Genomic DNA, 25,020 nt, shown 5'->3' with positions numbered 1-25,020 from the left:
TACTCCATCCCCTTTGCAATAAAGGCCAAGATACCATTGGCCTTCCTGATCACTTGCTGTACCTGCATACTATCCTTTTGTGTTTCATGCACAAGTACCCCCAAGTCCCGCTGTACTGCGGTACTTTGCAATCTCTCTCCATTTAAATAATAACTTGCTCTTTGATTTTTTTCTGCCAAAGTGCATTACCTCACCCTTTCCAACATTATACTCCATCTGCCAAATTTTTGTCCACTCATTTAGTCTATCTATGTCCTTTTGCAGATTTTTTGTGTCCTCCTCACACATTGCTTTTCCTCTCATCTTTGTATCATCAGCAAACTTGGCTACGTTACACTCAGTCCCTTCTTCTATGTCGTTAATATAGATTGTAAATAGTTGGGGTCCCAGCACTGATCCCTGCGGCACCTCACTAGTTATTGGTTGCCAACCAGTGAATGAAACATGGAAACATAGAAATTAGGTGCAGGAGCAGGCCATTCGGCCCTTCGAGCCTGCACCACCATTCAATAAGATCATGGCTGATCGTTCAACCTCAGTACCCCTTTCCTGCTTTCTCTCCATACCCCTTGATCCCTTTGACCGTAAGGGCCATATCTAACTCCCTTTTTAATATATCTAACGAACTGGCCTCAACAACTTTCTGCGGTAGAGAATTCCACAGGTTAACCACTCTGAGTGAAGAAGTTTCTCCTCATCTCGGTCCTGAATGGCTTACCCCTTATCCTTAGACTGTGACCACTGGTTCTGGAAATCCCCAGCAACGGGAACATTCTTCCTGCCTCTAACCTGTCCAATCCCGTCAGAATTTTATATGTTTCTATGAGATCCCCTCTCATTCTTCTAAACTCTAGTGGATACAAGCCCAGTTGATCCAATCTCTCCTCATATGTCAGTCCTGCCATCCCGGGAATCAATCTGGTGAACCTTCGCTGTACTCCCTCAATAGCAAGAACGTCCTTCCTGAGATTAGGAGACCAAAACTGAATATTCCAGGTATGGCCTCACCAAGGCTCTGTGCAACTGCAGTAAGACCTACCTGCTCCTATACTCAAATCCTCTAGCTACGAAGGCCAACATGTCATTTGCCTTCTTCACCGCCTGCTGTACCTGCATGCCAAACTTCAATGACTGATGTACCATGACACCCAGGTCACGTTGCACCTCCCCTTTTCCTAATCTGTCACCATTCAGATAATATTCTGTCTTCATGTTTTTGCCATCAAAGTGGATAGCCGCACATTTATCCACAATATACTGCATCTGCCATGCATTTGCCCATTCACTTAACCTATCCAAGTCACCCTGCAGCCTCTTAACATCCTCCTCACAGCTCACACCACCACCCAGTTTAGTGTCAGCTGCAAACTTGGAGATATTACATTCAATTCCTTCATCTAAATCATTGATGTATATTGTAAATAGCTGGGGTCCCAGCACTGAATCCTGCGGCACCCCACTGATCACTGCCTGCCGTTCTGAAAAGGACCCGTTTATTCCAACTCTCTGCTTCCTGTCTGCCAACCAGTTCTTCATCCACGTCAATACATTACCCCCAATACCATGTGCTTTAATTTTGCACATTAATCTCTTGTGAGGGACATTGTCAAAAGACTTTTGAAAGTCCAAATACACCACATCCATTGGTTCTCCCTTGTCCACTCTACGGGCCCAAGTTTCCACATGATTTGCGCCTGATTTTTAGGAGCAACTGGTGGAGAACGGACTATCTTAGAAATCGTAATTCTCCATATTTTTTTTTTTGTAGTTCTAGTCAGGTAGAACAGTTCTACTTTGGAACAGAATTTTTTTCTTCAAAAGGGGGCGTGTCCGGCCACTGACGACTGATTTCAAAGTTTCCACAGTGAAAACGTACTCCAAACTAAAGTAGAATGGAGCAAGTGAAGATTTTTGTTGAACTGAAAAAACCTGTTCTACACATTAAAAATCAGGCGCAGGTTACAAATTAGGCGTCCAGAATGAGGTGGGGGGGGGGAGGGGGGGGAAAGGGAAGTCATTAAATTTTACAATAAATTCTTATTTATACTTCTACAAATATTATACAAATAAATCCAACCTGAATAAACATTTATAAGCAAAGAAAAGATTAAATAAACCATCTTCCTACCTGTGTGAAAGTGCTTCAGGCACGGAGAATTCTGCAGGCGTTCGTTCCCGCGGGGGGGGGGGGGGGAGGAGAAGGGAACAGCCGCTTCGTTCCCGCGGAGGGGAGGGGGGGAATTAAACAGCCGTTTCGTTCCCGCGGAGGGGAGGGGGGGAATTAAACAGCCATTTCGTTCCCGCGGAGGGGAGGGGGGGGAATTAAACAGCCGCTTCGTTCCCGCGGAGGGGAGAGGGGGGAAGGGAACAGCCATTTCGTTCCCGCGGAGGGGAGAGGGGGGAAGGGAACAGCCATTTCGTTCCCGCGGGGGAGGGGGGAAGGAGACAGTGAGAAGGCTGCAAGTGTTAATGTGCTTTTATTAAAAAAATGTTCAAAAATTAAACAGCTACAAAGAACTACAAAAATGGCCGAGTGCCAATGTTTTTTTCACACTGAGTATGCGCGAACGCTCCAACGCGCACGCGCAACGTTGCCGGCAGGAAAAAAAACTAATTTAAATAGTACCCGCCCCCTCCCACTTACAAAATCGGTGCGAGTGTAGGCTCCGCCCCCCTCGGTGCCGCGCCAGGCAGACAAGGAGCTGCAGAACGCTCCAGAATTGCGAGGATTTTTTTAGGCGCCGTTTTAGGCGCAAAAAATGGGCACCCAGCTCGGAGAGGCGCCCGTTTTTTATCGTGTGGAAACTTGGGCCCTACGTTACATCCTCAAAACATTCTAGAACTATTTATCCCGACTCTGTTTTCTGTTAGTTAGACAATACTCTATCCATGCTAATATATTATCCCCAACCCCGTGAACTTTTATCTTGTGCAGTAATCTTTTATGTGGCACCTTGTCAAATGCCTTCTGGAAGTCCAAATACACCACATCCACTGGTTCCCCTTTATCCATCCTGTTCGTTACATCCTCAAAGAACTCCAGAAAATTTGTCAAACATGACTTCCCCTTCATAAATCCATGCTGACTCTGCCTGACCGAATTTTGCTTTTCCAAATGTCCTGCTACTGCTTCTTTAATAATGGACTCCAACATTTTCCCAACCACAGACGTTAGGCTAACTGGTCTATAGTTTCCTGCTTTTTGTCTGCCTCCTTTTTTAAATAGGGGCGCTACATTTGCAGTTTTCCAATCTGCTGGGACCTCCCCAGAATCCAGAGAATGTTGGTAAATTACAACCAATGCATCCACAACCCCTGCCGCTACTTCTCTTAAGACCCTAGGATGCAAGCCATCAGGTCCAGGGGATTTATCTGCCTTTAGTCCTATTATCTTACTGAGTACCATCTCCTTTGTGATTGTGTTAATTTCCTCCCCCCGCACCCCCCGCCCCCCCTTAGACTATCCACTGTCAGAATATTGTTCGTGTCCTCTACTGTAAAGACTGATACAAAATATTTGTTCAGAGTTTCTGCCATCTCCATGTTCCCCATTACTAGTTCCCTGGTCTCGTCCTCTAAGGGACCAACATTTACTTTAGCCACTCTTTTCCTTTTTATATACCTATAGAAACTCTTGCTATCTGTTTTTATATTTTGCGCTAATTTACTTTCATAGTCTAGCTTCCCTTTCTTAATCATTTTTTTAGTCATTCTTTGCTGGCTTTTAAAAGCTTCTCAGTCTTCTGTCCTCCCACTAGTTTTGGCCACTTTGTACGCCCTTATTTTTATTTAGATACCATCCTTTATTTCCTTCATTAGCCATAGATGGCTATCTTTTCTCTTATACCCTTTCTCCTCACTGGAATATGTTTTTCCTGAGAGTTGTGAAATATCTCCTTAAATGTACACCACTGTTCATCAACCATCCTACACTTTAATCTATTTTCCCAGTCCACTTTACCCAACTCTGCCCTCATACCTTCATAGTCTCCTCTGTTTAAGCTTAGTACGCTGGTTAGAGATCCAACTTTCTCACCCTCCATCTGAATTTGAAAACCAATCATGTTATGATCACTCATTCCGAGGAGATCCTTGACTAAGAGATTGTTTATTAATCCTGTCTCATTACACAGGACCAGATCTAAGATAGCCTGCCCCTGGTTGGTTCTGTTACGTACTGTTCAAGGAACCCATCCCTTACGCATTCTATGAACAACTCCTCAAGGCTACCCTGACCAATTTGATTTGTCCAATCAATATGCACATTTTGCAACTTGTGACTTTCAAACCTCCTTCAGTATGAGGCAGAAAATAGTCTACTCACCGTTAATGGAGAACACTGGAGAAAGTGCAGAAAGATTTACAAGGATGATACCAGAACTGAGAGAGTACAAATATCAGGAAAGATTGAAAAGGCTTGGGCTATTTTCTCTAGATGGTTGGTACCATTTGTCTACAGGATAAACGGGGACGGTGTAAGTGGTGGGGTCTATATATGTAACTTACTGTACACTGTTATTTTAGTTGATATTTACAAAACTTTAAAAAAACAGTATGGATATTTAAAAACTGAAACAGTTCAAATTGACTATGCTAAACTTTACATTCTGCTTTTTGTTTTAGCTTATTCCATAACCCAAATTTCTGTTGAAAGGTCTTCAGATGGAGGATATTATTGTACAACAGTTATTTTCTACAAACAACGTTTCTGAGAATGACATGGAACATCCAGCTTCAAAGCGAGTGAAACTTTTTAGTGGTCCCTGCAATACAATTGAAGAGTCAATTGAAAAAAATCTGTCCTGTGCAAATAGTAAGGATTTGTTGAAACATAGAAATGAATTTACACAACAAAAAGGGTGTTTCATTGATTCAAATACAGAGCCAAAGGCTACAGATGAGAAAAGAAACATCGGTAGTAGTGCTATTGCACCAGAGAGATATACAAATAATGAATATGGATTTGAAAACCATTCTACAAATTGTGAAGATCACAATTTAGGGATAACAGATTTAATGGTCCCTTTACAAATGGAAAAACCCATTGAAAAAATGAAGCATAAAAGGTCTCAGGGTGTGTTAACTCCAGGTGTTGCTGAGAGCAAGGCTTCTAAAACTGACATACTGTTGCTTGGCTATAAAACTGATGTTCAGGATAATAAAATGCCATATAGTACAACAATGAAACATGAACAGATTTGGGATAAAATAATGATTTCAAGTGGCATTACTATTACCAAAGATAAGAGAAGCCAAAAAGACATGTGCAGCAAATCTGTTTGCCATGAAAACAAGATTGACAATTTGCTGAATTGTGAATCGGTTAAATCAGATGATAATGAGGCAAGTGAGATATGCGTTGAATCTGTAAAAGTATGTGGACCACAGGATGAAAGGAGGGAAATGTGCAACATAAAACATGAGGAACAAGAATGCAGACAAAAAACACAGTTGAATTCCATATCAGTTGCAAGTACTAAAAATGAAACTGTGAATCATACAGAGGCAGTTTTGGTAGTTCCATTTACAATAAAGGACACTGAGATCCAAAAAGACACGAGGACGTTTAATCAGACTGAGGCACCTGCTGTTGATATGGGTATTGATATAAAACCAGTAAATGTACAAAGTTCATACTCACTTAATAGTTCTAGCTTGAATGAAACTGCTTATGAAATGGACACTCAGAAAATGGTAGATGTACCTTTGAAATACACCTCTTCTGAGAATAGCTCTGGGCTTTTCATAGAAAAGATTCATGCAATATTAGAGAATGAAAAGACTGCAATAGTCAACATGTATTACCATGGAGATAATGATATTACTGCTAATAAGGAATCCACTGTTATAAACCAAATTTATAACAGTGGTGGAACTTGTATAGATGTTGATGAGACACGGAAGATAAACAACCCTCTGTATGTCAACAAATTTATTGGAACAAGTGGAATTTTAAATGTCAAATGCAACAGCGTAGATGCCTCTAAAGAAGTGGTAGAACTGATTCATGAAGGCATTTCTAAAAGTCCTGATAAAAAGAACCAATCTGTATATGGCAAGCAAGATGAAAAAGCAGCTTTGATAGCCCAGTTGCAGTTACCAGAAGAAAAACAAGCAGAATTGATGCAAAAAGTGCCAGAAATTTCAAACAGTAAAAACAGACATATAAGGGAGATTACCAGTTCAAGTGAAAATGAAAACCTTGGCAGTTCTCAAGTAGAGATAAAATTAGAAATATTGGAAGCTACTTCATTGACTGAAAAAAAATATTTAGAAAAAGATGATGAGCCAGTTTGTGACATACTGCAGTATTTGCGTAGTCATAGTAATGCTGAAACTGATGACTTCTCAACAGTACCAACAGTAGATTTGACCTCTTGGGATGCAATACATTCAAATAACCATGAATGTCGATCTAGATGTCTTTTGATCGATTCTAGTGAAGCATTTGAACAAAAGTCACAGATGATTTCAATATATGAGCCATCTGAAAATTTGAATGCCTATTGTGTAGACAGTGACAAGAATGGCACCTCAGAAAATGAGGGAGAACATGAACTGACGTGTGCACCTAGACCTGATTTTCTCCTTGAGAAAAACAATGATAGCGTACCCCATTACGAGGATCATTATGGGAATGTGCTGAAAATTGAATGTGCAGACAAAATAGAACAATCTTCCAGTTTTAACAGTTCATCACAGGATAGTGTGGATTTGATTAACATCAATGATGTCTCACTGCTCTCCCATGAAAGCAGTTATGCAACAGAAATTCCTGCTTCTGCATTTAGTGCTAAGAGTAGTGCAGAGAACAGTTCTGGGACAACCAAAATAATTTCAGAGAATACAGATAGACAACAATCAGATTCTATTGTGGAATGGCCTCAAGAAACTGGAATAAATATTTCTGAAAATGAAGCAGAATGTCAGCCGAAATATCTGAGCAGCCCTCATTATGTGAAAGATAGAGATTGTAACTTTCACACACAAAGTATAATCCATTACTTTGATACCGACAGTACATATAGGATGCAGAATGATTGTACAAATAAATTACAGCAGTTTTCCACTTCTAGCAATTCAGTGACTGATAGAGTACAGTTGAGTACCAATGTAAATACTTTACTACTTAGTCAGAAGCCAGAAATATTGGGGGAGCATCATGTTAGTAGAATGCTCAGCACCACATATAATACAGAGAATAGTACTAAAGAGATCACAATTTGTGTTTCAGAAAACACAAGCATTCAAACATCAGTTGCTTGTAATGTGATTAAAAACACTGAAGTAAATGATTTTTCAATAAAAGAAGCAGAATGCCAGCTTAAATCTCCTAATTACCTCAAAAGTACCGATAGTGATATTCACTGTGCAGTAGTCAATGTATTACAAGCAACCCTGTGGTTGCATGGTGACAAAGGTCAGAAGTCTGAAACTGAATGTGTGAACAAAGTGTGCAGTTTGACAAAAGATAACTTATTGAGTTGTACTGCCAACATGCCACCTTGTCATCAAAACGAGGGACTACGTGAACAACAAGCTACTTCTGTTGTACTTAGTATTGAGAATGGTACAGAAGAGACCAGAATTGTTTTTTCAGAGAATACAGACAGACACACATTTTTGGAAGGTTCTAAAAAGATTGAAGTGAATAATATTTCTGCAAGGGAAGGAGTGTATCAGCAGAAATATGTGAGTAAGTCAAGCTGTGTGAAACATACAAATAGTGATTGTCACAAAGGACTAGATGTATTATATGGAATTCCTCACTTTGATACTGAGAGTAGGCGTGGGTCTCAATCTGAATGGTCAGACAAATTAGCACAATCTTTCATTTTGGGCATGTCAACAACAGAACATTCAGCATTGAGTATACCTGAAAATGCTCCACATTTCAATAATGGGAAAGAAGTATTGAATGAACATCACTGCAGTAAAATGCTTAGCACTACCGAGAATAGTACTGATAATGAGATCATAGTAGGAGTTTCAGAAAATGGAAGTCTTCAAACATCAGTTGCCTATAATATGACTAAAGACACTGGAACAAATAATTGTTCAGAAAATAAAGCAGAATGCCAATTTAAATATCTAACCAGACCTGAGTGGCTAAAAAGCACTACCAGTAATGTGGGCAGTGTAGCAGTCAATGTGTTACATCCAGTCCCTTGGTTAGAGAATGACAGTGGGAAGATGACTGAAATTAGGTATGCAAATGAAACAGTACAATTCTCTAGTGTTTGCAATTTGACAAAAGACAATGCATCATTAGCATGCACTGCTAATATATTACTTTATCATCAAAATAAGCTACTGGATGAGCATTGTGCTTCTACTGTTGTGCTTAGTGCTGAGAATAGTTCAGAAGCGACAAAGATTGTTTTTCCAGAAAATTTAGGCAGACAAAAACCATCTTTGTTGAGTTATACAAGGACTGGATTGAATTACATTTCCAAAAAGGAAATGGAGTGTCTGCAGAAATATACAAGTAGCTGTAATTATATTAAACATTCAGATAATGATCTTTCAGCAAAAGTAAATATGTTACATACAGTGCCTCACTTTGATATTGAAAATACACATGAATCTCAGACTGATTATTCATATAAACGAGCACAATTTTCATTTTTCAGCAATTCAAGCAAAGATACTATGGCATTGAGTAGCCCTGTAAGTACTTCACCCCTTAGTCATGAGAATGAAATATTGGAAGAACATCAGGGTGGTAAAATGCTTAGTACTGTATTAGATGTTGAGAACAATATTGAAGAAAACACCACAATTTGTTCTTCAACGCATGCAAATATTCAAACACCAGTCACTTGTAACATGATGATTGAAGATACTACTGTAAATGATTCTTCAGAAAATTATGCCGAACATGTGAATGACCCTAGTTGTCTTATAAATGGCAGTGATGATGTGCCTACACATTTAGTCAATGTATTTCATGAAACTCCTCAATTTGAGGCTAGCAATAGGCATATGGCTCAGATGAAGTGTACTGATAAAACAGTACGGTGTTCCAATATTTGTAATTTGCTGAAAGATTGTTCAGGCTTGAATAGTACTATAAATACTCCACAGGATTGTGAAATGAAAGAAGAGCTGGAAGGATGCAATAGCAATGAAACAGTTGCTGTTACATTTAGCACTGATGCTGCTGTAAATGAAAAGGCTGCATTTACTGTATCAGAAATTGAAGGGAATAAAAAATCAATTATGTTAGTGAAAGAAGAAGAAAGCAAACAGCCAGGAATAAAAATTAACAGCTTTTCTGAAACAATTTCATCTTATGGATCTGCTTTTGACAATTTTGAAAAAATTACCCTCAATACTGATACTGAAGAACTAGATACAGTTAGACTTATTGGAGAGATTAACTGCTGCAACAAGGAAATGTATAATGAGAATGAGAGCGTGACAAAACAGATTATTTATGATAATATTAAATCAAACAAGGTTTGGTTATCTCAAATGTCAAGCATTAAATCCAGTTCAGTGGAAGGCCATCAGAGTAACATAAATAACTCTGCTGAAGAAACCAAGAGTGTGATTGTTCGTGAAAAAGATAAAAAGGAATATTTTCATTTAAGATTACCTGACATGCTACAAAGTAGAATTAAGGAAGTAAACAATATATGCTATGTTCAAACTTCTCAGCCTTTAGTTACAAATTATAAATTGGGCAGTGCAGCAGATCAATTACAGCAACACAAAGTGGACCATCAGCAAGTCTACACAGAATCCAGTAGGTATGAGAATAAGGAAGAAAGTAAGGAATTATCATATGATATACTTAATACTGTTCAGAATGATCTGACATCTTTGCACAATACTCAGAAAGAGGAATTATTGCAGTCTTTAGTACATTTTTCTTGTGCAGATACAGTATTGGTCGAAATGGACCAAAAGGGACAGAAGCAGAAGACAAGTGAAAAGGCCAGTACATCGGTTGGTCTGAGTGTAGATCCAGCAAGAATCCTTCAAGGATCGTCCCTTACAAATGATGTTCCTGCTGTCTGTAGACATAATTTGGAAGAAGATATGAAACCTCTCAAACCGAATTTTACTCCGAAGCAGGAACTTAAGCAAGTTGTTTCCACTACAATAAAGACTCAAGACCCTTTACCTTGTCAGAGAAAAACTATGTATGATTCATATACGAAGGAATCCAGTGAGTATGAAACATCTACTTGTTTAATGTCACAAGACTCTTCAGATCACCAAATAGAGAGACCTGACAGCACAATTGGTCATCAAAGAAATGATTCCCTTGAACAAATTAATTCTGCTACAGGATCAACAGTGCTTAATGTTGATGTGAGACAATCCAAGAAACAGTTTATACATTCAAAGAACAATATTGCAAATTTTGAAATGAAGGAGCAGTTTAATGCTGTGCTAGAGGAGCTTCGTCTGTTTCATGAAATCAGCAGACAATCAGAATGGTCTGACAGTGTGTCTGAAGAAAATGTAACTGAGATTGTCAACAACACAAAAGATTTGAATGAATTGCCAGGTAGACTTGATAAAATGAACAATTTACATATGCTTCTAATGCATGATGATTTACAGCATTCTATTCTTCCACATGGGAAAGATGCTTTAAGTCAAAAAGATCATGACCACTTAATAGGACAAGATGCTTTACAACATACATGTCCTGTGTTTGCTAAGAAGGTGTCGGTCATTAAAGGAGAGCAGGAGGTACCAATGGCAATTGATGTATCAGAAACAGAAAGGGAGGAATCAATGTATACTCCACATGAAGTCTCAGGTAAGAAAGTTTGTATAGCCTAGTATTCAAGTATGACGTGAAGAAATCAAAGGCAAATCTCTGTTTAAGATTTGGTACTCTGAATTTTTTAACACTGAAAGAATTCCTGCATTTTCGAATGTAAATAAATTGAAAACTGAAGGCTAAATATAGTGAGGGGACTAATATATATCCTATCTCAGTATGGATTAGGGAGTACCACCCTGTTCTACTCATTTTACTTGTTTTCTTGTATGATACAGTTAGACCCAAAATGGGAGAAAGATGTAAGGGTGGGATTGTTTGCAAATTCTATGCCTCCAATTTTTGTTACGATATTTTTAAATAGCAATTTAAGTGCCTGGGATATACATCTAGATTTCACTGCCAAACTATTTCTTGCTACAGTTGAAGATGTGGACAAATTGAAGTATCTGTGCTCAGAGAGGATGATAGGGTTAAGAAACTTTATGTACACCCACTTTAGTTGAGGGGTCCTAAATATTGGAATTGCAGTCATCTGCTTGTCTCCCACATTCATATCATTTAAAACAATTCACTGATTTCCATTAATTTATCACCAAATGTTTGTGTTTCTATTTGTTGCCATTTGTGTTTCCCTCATGACAGGAATCCCATTGGAATAAGTAATCATGCTTAACTGTAGATGTGCTGGTTTGGTTGTGAGGGACAGATTGTGGAATCGGGGACATCCCTGATGTGTGTTTAGGGGCCGAGTGAGACATAGGCCCGTAATTTGCAGTCAGCGGCAATGTGGCAGTGATCGTAAAAGCTTTAGCTTTCTTGATCTGTAATTGATTGTAGTGCTGTGAATAGGGGATTCCGAGCATAATGCAGCAGTGATGTCATCAAGCTGTCTAAGCAGCCAGTCACATTGAAGAATTCTCAGAGAGAAAACCAGGAAATAATAAGCAGCATTTATCCTCACTTTAAAAAAAATGTAACAGAGAGCGAGATAATGATTGAGACATATGCATAGGGTTAAGGTAGAAGCTGAAATATCATGAACAAGCGTTACATTTGTTTTTTTTAATTGTAATATTTATCATCATGGAGAAATTTGACATTCCACAATTATAAAAATTAGTTTTTCAGGGCCAGAATGGTTATTTAGTAGTCAACGCGCTATTAAAACCCCAGTTACACTAACTCCAATAAGACTTACATTTCATTGGGTATTTAACAGCGATATTAACGCGGAAAGCTCAAGTTTTCGTCAGTTCCTCTGATTTAACTGATTGCCAGCTATAGGAGCATAGGAGCAGTCCACAGCACAGCCTGCATCGGAGCAGTGAATGACTGAACACAACTTAAGGATTCCGAGTTTAGATGTGCATGTGCTAAATCTTGAATTTCAGAGGGCTCATGACATTAAATGTTGCAAGCGGTGTCAGCGCCAGCCTCGCGGGTCGCGAACTGGGCTGACATCCACACACTGGGCGGAAGTTAAAGGGGAGGTGCGCTGCGCCATACGCCGCCATTTTCTCGTTTTGGCCGACTCACCGGTCGGATCATCTTGAGTTTCCGTGGCATGATCTGGGTCACCATCGTTCAGCCTAGCATTCCGTTTGTGTGCCGAGCTGCGGCTAAGCACCACGCCGCCCTGGTTGCCCAGTGGAAGCCATCAGAGGCCCTGCAGAGTGTGCAGCGGCCCTCCCCTTTAATGGAAGGGTAGGGGTGTTGAAACGCATAAGCGCTATGTGGAGAAGCCGTGTAGCACTGCTGATCTAGCCCGAGTAGCACCCTGGATACCACCTCAACAGGAAATGGAGTGCGCGATGTTGCGCTCCACTTCCTGTGAGGTGAGGCAAACCCAATTTCGCGACCGGGCCAGGACTTCCTCGCCAGGCGCAGGAATTCCCTCCCCGACTGGGTTATGGTCCCCAAACGGGGCGATGGGGAATTTCACCCCCAAAGAGTGCAGACATTCACGTAGCCATCAGAAGTGCCTCTGATTTCAACTTCAACAAAAGTGTTACACTTATTGAAGTAATGCTTTTTAAAGGCCACCATTAAAGTTCTGAAGGTCAAAGACAGACAAAATAACAGCATCACCATAACAGGGTGTTCAGTTAAAGAGAAATTGCAAATTACTCCCATTAAGTCAGTAAGAGGGATACCATCCTGAAATGTTCCATTTTGCACAGATTAAGAGTGAAGCTCCCTGGGTGCAACAAAGTACTCAAAATAAAAGTGACCGCTTTTATAAAATGGTCTCCTTTATCATGTGTGTGTAAAGTGGTGGCATGAATTTGTTGAACATTGCTGCTCTCAGTTTGAGGCATTATGACCCTTTAGAACAGAAGCTCCTTCTGACTTCTGATGCCACCTTCTTTTGGTCCAGAACCAGAGGTGGCTTTCCACAGGAACTTCAGAAAGTAATGGTGGAGTTGGAGTAGCATTAATGTTTTGAAGTACACAAAGTAAAGCACTTCTATTTAATTTCCTTAGCAACTGATACATCACTGTGATATTGAACGCTTGTTTAAAAGATGACTGAACATAGGGCACAGAGATTTCAGAGAAGTCGACCCTGCATTTCAACTAGTTTGATTTGAAAATAGTTCAGAGAAAGATGTTTGCTGTTCATAAAATTCTACCAATTGGTCTGTTTTTGCAAAGGAAATAAATGCTTTTGCAAACAAGCAGAGTGGGATCTGGTTGCAGATCCTGCACTCTACAAATTGGTCTCTGAAATATTTCTGCTCAACATCTATTGGGAACATACTGTGGCAGTAGGAGTAGGGAGATCTTACTGCAGTTGTACAGGGCCTTAGTGAGGCCTCACCTGGAATATTCTGTTCAGTTTTGGTCTCCTAACCTTGCTATTGAGGGAGTGCAGCGAAGGTTCACCAGACTGATTCCTGGGATGGCAGGACTGACATATGAGGAGAGACTGGATCGGCTGGGCCTATATTCACTGGAATTTAGAAGGATGAGAGGGGATCTCATAGAAACATTTAAAATTCTGACGGGACTGGACAGGTTAGATGTAGGAAGAATGTTCCTGATGTTGGGGAAGTCCAGAACCAGGGGACATAGTCTAAGGATGCGAGGTAAGCCATTTAGGACTGAGATGAGGAGAAACTTCTTCACTCAGAGAGTTGTTAACCTGTGGAATTATCTGCCGCAGAGAGTTGTTGATGCCAGTTCATTGGATATATTCAAGAGGGAGTTAGATATGGCTCTTACGGCTAAAGGGATCAAGGGGTGTGGAGAGAAAGCAGGAAAGGGGTACTGAGGTCAGCCATGATCTTATTGAATGGTGGTGTAGGCTCGAAGGGCTGAATGGCCTACTCCTGCACCTATTTTCTATGTTTCTATATTTCAAACCCTGAATCAAAGCTCAGTTCAACCTTTTGAGCAATCCCTGTAGTTGGAAATTGTTGATCATCATTCGAACGATGAGTTATCCACAAACGGACCTATTTGTAAATTGCACAAATATGAAGTTACCCACTTCTGATTCAGGAATCACAGGAATTGTTTACTAGACAATATGGCCCCGATATTAATATGAAGGTAGCTTCATGGGCGAAACCCAGAAGTCAAATGAGCGGGTCTGAATCTGTAATGTCAACTCAATTGTACCAATGAATTTGGATTCCCGGGTTTCGCGTTTCCAAGCTGCTCATTGTGTGTGATGCGCACCTGCATGATGTGATCTGAGCTGTATTTAAAAGGACAGTGCACATATGGAGATTGGAGGCGTTCAATATGAATGGTGGATATAGATTCAATGATGCATCGCTGGGATTACTATTGCAGGCAGTCAGGAGCAGGAGGGCATAATTTTTCCCACCAATGGGAGGAAGTAACTTGCAGCTCTTGCCAAGAAAGCATGGTTGGAGGTAGCTGAGGAGGTGGGCATCAGGATAGTGATGCTTAGGTCTTGGATGCAATGTAGAAAGTGTTTTAATGACCAGGAAAAGTGAGTACATTTGCTGATTCCTGTGCTTTAAGCCCCCACCTTTCAATCTGTCTTCCAAAGGTTTCTCCATCACATCACTCCTCACACTCACTCTACTCTCAGCAGCACCCTCCACTATCTGTGCACTCCATCACCTCCCCATTTATCCACCCACCATTGTCACTCACCCCAATCCTTATGCAATGCGGTGCATCTATCTCACAGTCACCCTCACCAAATGCACTGAATCTGTCGGCTGAATACCTCACCTTCAATCACTCACCGGTTTATTTTTTCTCCCCTTGTAGGAGAAAAGAGCACAAAACACAAGGGAGAGGGAGAGGCCTAGAGGTGGGCCACCACAAATGGTCCAGCGCACGATGCAGAGGAAGACGCCCTGGAGATAAGTGCCATTTCTGCGCCACTCTCAGTTGGAGATGGAGAGACCGGGTGCTCTCAGATAGCTGGTGACAGAATTACAACTATCTCTGACAAACATATGCTGACTTTATTTCATCAATGACTGAACTATAAAAAGACTGAATAAGGTGATCGTCAAGATTGTGACTATGCCGCAACTAAATCGTATCCCTTTTGTCTTCCAGGGCCGACAGCAAGTGTCACAGGACATCCCTGAGAACGATTCCTCGGAGAAGACCTCATTCCATCTGAGAGTACACCATTACAGGACGTACAGCCATGCACCAGCGCAGTTACTTGTACTTCGGTGGATCCACTTAGACATTGGTGATTCACACCTCACAAGTGAGCATGATCAGACACTGGTGGCAGGGACAGCTGTGGAGAGTCTGTGTTTGGGGTGCAGACCTCTCCAAGCTCTGCTCAGCTGGACACAGATGCTGAACCCTGGGGCTATCGTTTAGAAGGAGAATGCTAGAGGTGCATAGAAACATAGAAAATAGGTGCAGGAGTAGGCCATTCAGCCCTTCGAGCCTGCACCACCATTCAATAAGATCATGGCTGATCATTCCCTCAGTACCCCTTTCCTGCTTTCTCTCCATACCCCTTGATCCCTTTAGCCGTTAGGGCCATATCTAACTCCCTCTTGAACATATCCAATGAACTGGTATCAACAACTCTCTGCGGTAGGAAATTCCACAGGTTAACAACTCTCTGAGTGAAGAAGTTTCTCCTCATCTCAGTCCTAAATGGCCTACCCCTTATCCTAAGACTGTGTCCCCTGGTTCTGGACTTCCCCATCATCGGGCACATTCTTCCCGCATCTAACCTGTCCAATCCCATCAGAATCTTGTAAGTTTCTATGAGATTCCCTCTCATCGGCACGTAGCCAGGTACTGACAGACGTGCCACTCACATTCTCCACAATAGCGGAGAGGGTGGAGGAGTCCAATTCGATCACTAGTGGATTGGTGGCACAGGGAATTGCTAGAATGTCTGCCATGGAGAGAGTAGCCGCCTCCGTGAAGCTTCAAGCACGGCTCTCAAATGAGTTCATACAGGCATGACCACGGCCGTGCAGACTTTGGATGTCAACTTGGCTGCCACCTTAAACAGGATGATAGATATCTGTGTTTTTACAATGCTTCACTGATCTCCATCAAGCTGGTGTGTAGCAGAGTGGTAGGAGTGATGTGGCGCCGGCCCAGGAGAGAGATGATGACGAAAGGGGACATGGAAGTGGATACTCCAATCAAAGCGTTCCCACTTCTCACCCGTTGCCCCCCACCCCCACCTCCCCAGGCCCTTCAGCCAGTACCCGACCTGCTGCCTTTTCTCCTGATAGCTGAGTCTGCCGCTGCACAGATGCAGGTGGAATAGTCTTTGGTGGGGCCCTCAGGGGCTCTGAAACCCAGAGGGCATAGCAGTCAGGGCAGGGATCTGAGCAGCCTGCCTCTACCTCTGCTGAAGCCACACAAGATGCATCACAGAGAAGCATTAGGAACCGTAATTGTAATTCACCAAGGGTATGCACAGGGGTGTTTGACAAAATGTTACATTGTTAAGAATCCTTTTTTTATAATTCCACACAAAATTTATTGATTAGCACCACTTCCACATCTTGCTCCTCCTGAATGTCAACTCGTCCTTTCACTTGTTTCAGGATGAATGTCAATACATGACTGTATCCATTAGGTGGATGATTGAAGGACTGTTTAGTGCAAAGGGAGGGAGGTGGGGGTTTAACATAAGAATATAAGAATAGGAGCAGGAGTAGGCCATTTGGCCCCTCGAGCCTGCTCCGCCATTCAATGAGATCATGGCTGATCTTCTACCTCAACTTTGCTTGCCTGCACTATCACCATATCCCTTGATTCCCTTAATATCCAAAAATCTATCGATCTCTATCTTTAATATACTCAGTGACTGAGGTTCACAGCCCTCTTGGGTAGAGAATTCCAAAGATTCACATCCCCCTGAGTGAAGAAATTTCTCCTCATCTCAATTCTAAATGGGCGACCCCTTATTCTGAGCTTGTGACCCCTGGTTCTAGACTCCCCAGCCAAGGTTGGTCCAGGTGATTGGAGCAGACTTCAGGATTTCATTTCTTATGTTTTGCAAAAGGTGAATCCAGGGCAGCAATGTAAGCAGATAATCTGGCAATGAGTGCCCCATCTTCCTCTTCCTCCTATGTTCTCATCTGAAGATGATTGATGAGTCCCTTCGTCATCCTCCACCTGCAATCCTCTCTGCTGTGCAATGTTGTGCAGGACACAGCACACCATTATTACTCTGGACACCCTCGCTGGTGAGTATTGAAGGGTGCCTCCAGATCTATCGAGGCACCTGGAGCGCATCTTCAACATTCCAATGGCTTGCTCAGTGACACACCTAGTGGTCTTGTGGCTCTCATTGTAACCTGTGCCTGATTGGTAGGGTTCCTCACAGGTGTGATGAGGGAAGTTTGAAGGAGATATCCCTTGTCCCCAAGAGACAGCCCTTAAGTTTGCTTCTTGGAACAAAAAGGTCTGGTATGTTGGACTGCCACAGAATGACTACATCATGACAGCTCCCAAAGCATCCAGCACAGACCTCCATGTACCTCTTCTTGTGGTTGCACACCAGCGACGCATGAATGGACAAATATCCCTTGCAGTTTATGAAAACTCTTGGTTGCTGTGGCAGTGCTCGGATTGCCATGTTTGTGCTGTTGATGGCACCTTGTACCTGTGGAAATCTGACCAAAGATGCAAATCCAAGAGCATGTTCACTCTGGCTATTGTCATCATGAGAAATTTACATAATTGTCAGCCCTGGCAAACAAATCATCAGTGACCTGCCTTATGCATTTATGTGCAACCGACTGGGAGCTCCTGGTTATGTCTCTAATAGCACCCTGCTAATGCATGACCACCATGTCCAGTAGGGAGCAGGTGTTACTCTAGGAGGCTGCAGATGTCTGCCTCCACCTGATGTGACAACCTCAGCCTGCAGAAACACTGCTCTTCTGAGAGGTCAAGGAAACTGAACCTTTGTTAAACCCGGAAATGGGCATGTTGGAGCCGAGTTCTGTTTCTGCTCTGAAAATCAAATATTTGAATCTTCCACCTGTTCTGGGGGTTAAAATTCCTCCCCCGTGTATCGCTCCTGAAGGAACTATTTCCTCTATGCTTTCCTTCTGTTATTCTGCTAAAAGCCATTCAGCTGTATTCTTGAAACTGAGTTCTCATATATAACTGTTCCTGTTCTGTTTACCCAGTAGATATTTTGGGGCAGACTTAATCTGGCCCCTTTAGTCCGTTTATAGCTAAAATCATTGGCAATCTCTGTGGAGGTCTGCAATAGGGTTGAAGTAGATTACAAAAGCAAATCAAGTTCTCTATTTGGTGCTGCTGACTCTCGATCGAAATCCATATCAATGAGGTGATTCTATTTCCTTTTGACATTTTTAAACATTTCCCTCAAGGTGTTTTCTGTTGAGAGACTAAAATTGGAATACTTTTCCTGAAGTGAAGCTTAGTAATGCATCTTTTGTAACAATATTATACAATTAATTTGAACAATTATGGAGCTCACAGAGAAAATTAATGAAACAAAATAATTTGTTTTCTTTTCATTGTTGTTTTAATGAGAAGCATGCTTTGTCATTTTAACAGAACAGGATAGCCAGGAGTCCAGGGAAGCTAAAACCTGGTCATCAGCATTTAATTTCCAGATAAACTATGAAAAAACTGTGGCTGATAGTATACAGAGTAAAACAGGTAACAATTAGCATTATTAATACTACAACACATGTCCTTATACAACAATGAAGCCTGATGACTAATTTCCCTTTATATACATTTAGAACTATTAGTTGTCTATTAAATTGAAATGCAATCTTTTTCTTGCAGTTCCCATAAGGTTGATGAATGCCCCTTTTCCTTCTCAGGAGAGAACTACCCCTCCAGGTGCTTGCAAGTGATGGTCTCAATCACTTGGTAGGAGTATAACAGTGGTTTAGAGTTTTTTTAGTTGACTTGAGCTTTTCCCCAGGATCCCTGGCTGCAACCACTTGTCGCTAATTTCTGCTCCCACCTGCTGGCCAGGCTGTTAATCTGACCAGCTGTTAGACGGGAATCTGCAGTGATTTTTTAAATGAAGTCTGGCCATTATGATCAGCATGACCTGCACGTCCCCAGCCTTGCTGGGCTCTTCTCCCACCACCGGGCCCCTCCCCACCTCCCCATTAATATTGGGGCCAGTATTTTGTGGAAGCAGGAAAATCACTCCTGCTCTTCCTGGCTCCACAGATATTAAACTTTGTAAAAGTTTTATGCCCATTTCTTGAGCAGCTGGCAGCAGTTCTTTTAAGGACTGCTGACTACACAGAATGCTGGTTCGGTCACTCAAGACCTTATACAAGTAAATGGAGCTTGCACGGTGCAGGCTCCACCCATTTGTTCATGAGTTTCAATCGGGGTCCTGCAACCAATATTTGGATCCCGAGGTACATATGTAAGGTGCCTAACCACTGTTTCAGGCAGGCACCCAAGATACCTAAAAGTCACCAGCTTCCAAATTGACGGCTGGATCACTTCCGGGGGAGATTGGATGTGGGACACCACAACCTGAAATTCTTCAATTTGCACCCTAAAAATTGAGCAAAACGATGATGAATTTCTCCCCTATTGTGTCACATGGCTGATTAATGTTTGGTGAATATTTACATTATTTAGGCTCAAGTTTCTTTGTCTGCAAATTGGTTGCTAAATGTAATCTTACCAATGATTGGGCAATGGAACATTAAAAAAAATAGATATTTAGTGTATATTATACAGAATCTTACATTCTTTCCTGGAAGAATTATGACTACATTCCTTTTGTTTCATATTCAGGACCTTATTTGTCAAGTGGATTGCAGAGAATTGAACCTCTTAAAACTTGTTCTGGTCCCATAAGGATCGGTTTGTCTAAAAGGATCAAAGCCAAACATCTACATCCATATTTAAGATGAAATTAATATGTTGTTTGGAACTATCTGAGTGTTTGGGCACTGAGTGATGTAAATATGTTTTGTTAATTTTGTGTTATATCAAAATTTAAAAATTATTGTTAATCATACTTCTTTCCTATTTGTATGTTTATGGTAATGTAGTACAGGTGCAGTGTCGAAAATCCGGAATCCGGAATCTGGACTCCGGAACGATCGGAGGCCGGGTCGTCCGGAATTCGTAAAATGTTCCGAAATCTGGACCCACCGACCCTGCCGACCTTAGGGTCCCACTGTTGCCCGACCTCGGGCCTCGCCTCACCGTCCTTGTCTTGCCCTGCTCGCCGTCGCTGTCCTTACCTCGAGGCCTCCTCGCCCCCGAACAGCTCCACCACAGTGGGGCCCAGCCGAACAGCTCCTTAATGCCGGGTTCCCGCCCGAACACCTCCTCTTTGGTGGGGCCCCGCCCGAACACCTCCACAGCGGGGCCCACCCGAACACCTCCATGGCGGGGCCCGACCGAACATCTCCTCCACGGCGGGGCCCCGCCCGAACAGCTCCCACAGCGGCGCCCGCCCGAACACCTTCTTGGCAGCGGGGCCTGCCCGAACAGCTCCACCACGGCGGGGCCTGCCCGAACACCTCCTTGGAGGGGGGCCCCGCCTGACGACCTAATTGATAGAGCCGGCGACCCGAACATCTTCTCCCCTTTCTGGCGTTCCGAAATCTGGAAATACCTGAACCTGGGCTCGGGTGTTTCCAGATTCGTGATGTCAGAAAGACGATCGAAACCCCAGAATCCAGACGGCCTAGGTCCCAAAGGTTCCGGATTCTCGACACTGCACCTGTATCACAGACAGCAGAATATTTGCTTCCTAATGCAGATGAGATACCTGAGGTTGATTGTTACATCAATCCATCTACCACTACTGAGAGTATGAGATTTTTTTCAGATTCGCTAGGGACAGAATCACAATATACAACTAAAGTGAAGAAAAAAAAAAGTGATCTCCTAGCTTTTGGCAAATGTTACTCTTTAACAGCCAATCACAAACCAGTTTTGATACTGTTCATGGAGAAGTCTGTGGCCCATACTACCTAACTTTGCCCAGGCGGAGAATACTGTATGGCAGAGATCAGGTTCTTGAGGAGGTTAGGGAAGAAAATCTGAAATAAAGAAATAGACCATTCTTCTAAAATGTTTTTTCAGGATGGCTCTTCAGATATTTTTAATTATTTTTGTAGTGCTGTTTGATTGGTTTGTAGGTATTAAAATAACTATAATAGTCTAGAAAATAAATACATTTAAGTTGGGCAGTAATGAATGACAATGTGTGCATTATGCATATATCGATGATAATTTTAGCAGAACACAAAACTTAGTGCTTAGCAATTACTAGCAAGATTAAAAAAAGAATAATGGCCCAGATTTTGCTGTGAAAATAATGGTGAGGCTATCGGCGCTCACCATTATTAGGGAGTAAATCGGACTGCAATTTACGGCTTCCGCATATGCGTAGTTAAACACGGAAATCAGGAAATTAGTGTCTGAAATGCCCTGCTCCTCCCGAAGCTTCTCTATTACAGTATCTCGCTTAGAGACTCAGCATTCAAATACATGGAAGGCCGTGCATTTGTGGTACTTACGTGATAGATACCCACTAAAAACGCCAGAAAACATCAGGGCTTGTAAGTGAACTTTAACGTTGTGATAAGTATTCATTACTGCCAAACACTCTCTCTGTGACTGAAAATTTACTTTTAAAAGTGTGGAGTCTCATTCCTGCACATTTTTATTATTTAAAATAATTTTTAAAAGTGTCTTTACATTTTCTTCCTGTCTCTTTTATCTTTCTCTCTTAGTCCCATCTTTCTTTCCCTCTCTTTATTTCTCTTTCTGTACATAATTTGGCATTAAATTAAATATTCTAACTTGCACTTCCTGGTTTAGACTCTGCGAGGCCAAAATTACCCCCTTTTATAGTCCTGTTAGCGCCTCCAGGGTCGCTAATGGGGTGCAATGGCGTTTTATCCCGGGGAGGGGGGATCCACGCCCTTCGGGGAAATTGTCACAGAGGTTTGGGGGGTGGGGGGGGCGCGTGCTGTCCTGGCAGCATTGTGATTAGCGCCTCGGGCTGGCACGCAAATGGCGATTACGTCATCGGCGTGTGTGCTGACCCTACGCCAACCCCTCTGCACCCCGCGGGGAAAATTGCCGCCGCCGGTGCACCCCTTAAAGGGGAGGACTTTCCCACTCCGGGCCGCCATTTTTATTTGTCGTCCGACTCTTGAGTCAGCCCGACAATGGCGGCTTTGCATCGACTGGGCCGCCATAGTGCAGCCCGGCACTCCGCTTTGGGTGGCCACCAAAGGGTCTGCAGAGTGCGCAGTGGCCCTCCCCTTTAATTGACAGCGCTCCGCTTCCTTTGAGGGGTACACGGCCCAATTCGGGGGCGGGACCTCTAGGCTGGGTGCAGGATGTCCCGGAAGGTTACTGCCCTCAATCGGAGCAAAGGGGAATTTCCAGCCCTGCATGATTCAGTAAGGATTCTTCAATCTGATTGGTTAAGGAGACACACCGTTGCTTTCACACAAATCCCTGATCTCTTGCAGAGGGTGCCGCAATGTTTCTCTAATTACCACAAGTCACAGTGCAAAAGCCCACAGAAAGCTTGTGGGTATGTCTAGTGAATGACTAGCACCGTTTGTTCAGTGATGACCGCAAAATCCTGGCCATTATGCATACCTCGAAATCTAGGCTAGCATGCATACATCCTGAATTTCATTTCTGCCATAAGGTTGCAAATTGATTCAATTTACACAAGAAAATATGTTTATATTGAAAAAATATTTTTAAAAAGCAAACCGCTTCAGGAAAACATGTGGAAAGCATAATTGGAATTTGAATTTAATGTTCTGAGTGCATGAACTGGGATTTTACAATAGCCAGTGACTATTATATAATTATTTTACCTGTGATCCACACTCAATTTAACTTGTAATTGAAATTCATCAGCAGTGTAATTTATATATTTATTTATACAATATATTGCGATATTTAAAAAAGTTGCAACCAACAGTTGTATCTTAAAGTTAATGTGGACAACAGCATCAATAGTGCATGTCATGCTTTATATATGTAGTTAATATTGGGCAATAAAATGTTGTTCTGGTTAAATTCCAGATTTTCAGCAAAATTAAAATAAACCTGTTTTGAAATTGATTGAAATATTTCTTATTTACTAGCTAAACAGCTATCACATAAAAAATGTGTTTCAGTATTTTAATACTAATATATTCAGGATTTTGTGAGCAGTGATTCTTACACTATTGTTTTAATACAGAATAGAAAGAGACAAAAATGAGATGGCCACAGAAATGCTGGTCAGGTGTGAGAATGGGACCAATTCATCCATATAATAGCTGACAATGAGAAAAGTGTTGTGGAAATAATAAGGAATGGACTAAGTGAAGTTACCATAGGTTTAAAATATGCTGAATGTGTTTAGAAAGGGCTTTATTTTTCATCTGGGCATGTTGTAGCTAGCTGATGCAAGGGTGATTGATGGTGGAACTAGTTGCAAAAGTGGAAAAGCATTTATTTTCCAGCACAACCATTCTTGATCTTGACTAGAAAAAAACAGAAAGAAAAATAGGTAAGTAGAAAATTGAGGGTTAATTTTACAAATTGTTCTACTGATACAAAACCGTGCCACCGGGAGTCCTTTGCAGACAGTCAAAGTTCTTCCCTACCTCATTGACTAAGCTCTTTGATTACACACAGTACATTTTTCTTTTTTTTGATTAATTTTCACTCGTTACAGTTGAGCTTAAGTTTTTGGCAAGTAAAATAGAATCTAGTCAGGTTTTAAAAATTTATTTGCCAAGCAATAAGTAAAGTAAAACATTGTCACATCATATTGGCCCAGAATGTATGGTGGGTAATGACGGCGAACTACCAGTGTTCGCCGACATTGACCCTCTAAAACTGACCGCAGTTTCAAGATTTAGCGCATGGGCATCTAAATGTGGAAATTCTAAAGTTGCGGTCAGTCATGGCTGCACTGTGCCCCCCGGGTTAAAACAACTTGTTATTTCCTGGTTTCCTGTCTCTGAGAATTCTGCAACATGATTGGCTGCTTAGACAGCTTGATGACATCACTGCTGCATCGCTCAAGGAATCCCCTATTCACAGCGCTGTAATCAATTACACATTGGGAAACCTCAAGTTTTCACCACAGAGATCACAAGATCACTGTAGGCAGCTTTCTTCAGGGCCAGTGGCAAGTGCCTTTGCTTTGCCGCTGACCTCAAATTACGGGCCAATAATTCTTGAAAATATCACTGATTAGAAGATTCCTTAGTTCTAAAGGTAAGCATATTCTATTCACAACTTTATTTTATATTTTAATCTGCTTCATACTTTTTCAATGATGCTAAGATATGTTAGAGCCATATTCCTATGCTTGCTGAAAGGCCACCTTGAGGACCAAGCCTTTAGCATGGTGTTGAAGTCTTATTGTGGTACAAGCAAAGCCCGGATTAAACAACAAATTGATGAACTTGAACAATGTGTTTCCCCAATATCCATAGATCTAACTTTCTGCAATATATCTGAGGAAAGATTAAACACGGCTAATGAAGATCAAATATGATCCTGAGTTCCTTCAAACTAGGTCGGAACCCAGATATGTCAGGTTCCAACCTTTGCCCGGGAGTTTCCCATGGCCTTTGTTGGTGGAGATGCCTCTGCTATCTCAAACAATGCAATTGATCCAGCATACAAGGACTCTTAAGCCTTCGAGGTCCTGCAGCTCTGGTCTTGCAAAGGCCCAGTGGATCCTTAGCTGCCACTATACCCAGTGAAAACAGGCCTGAATCATGGCCTGGACCTTTGAAGAAAGTTTTAAAGATATTTGTTGATGCAGCACCTTTAAA

The 25,020-nt window shown here is 41.8% G+C and overlaps 1 protein-coding gene across 10 annotated transcripts in view; it reads left to right on the top strand.

Annotated features, from left to right (window-relative positions):
• Window positions 1-22,112, top strand: part of LOC139267156 (serine-rich adhesin for platelets-like) — a 42,106-nt gene extending 19,994 nt beyond the window's left edge. For 5 of the 10 annotated variants that reach the window (XM_070885032.1, XM_070885026.1, XM_070885029.1 and 2 more), the window contains 3 exons: window positions 4,624-10,780; window positions 18,767-18,871; window positions 19,988-22,112. In XM_070885032.1, the coding sequence (XP_070741133.1) occupies window positions 4,663-10,780; window positions 18,767-18,871; window positions 19,988-20,106 (6,342 nt within the window). In that variant the 5' untranslated portion in view covers window positions 4,624-4,662 and the 3' untranslated portion in view covers window positions 20,107-22,112. Of the gene's footprint in view, window positions 1-4,623; window positions 10,781-14,998; window positions 15,590-17,234; window positions 18,571-18,766; window positions 19,956-19,987 lie in introns of those variants that run through there. The other 5 variants (XR_011593839.1, XM_070885031.1, XM_070885033.1 and 2 more) reach the window with 5 other exon arrangements.
• Window positions 22,113-25,020: the final 2,908 nt, after the last annotated feature.

Source organism: Pristiophorus japonicus, chromosome 7, assembly GCF_044704955.1.
Source record: "Pristiophorus japonicus isolate sPriJap1 chromosome 7, sPriJap1.hap1, whole genome shotgun sequence".
Lineage (NCBI taxonomy): Eukaryota > Metazoa > Chordata > Chondrichthyes > Pristiophoridae > Pristiophorus > Pristiophorus japonicus.
This window is presented reverse-complemented; position numbering and strand designations above follow the sequence as displayed.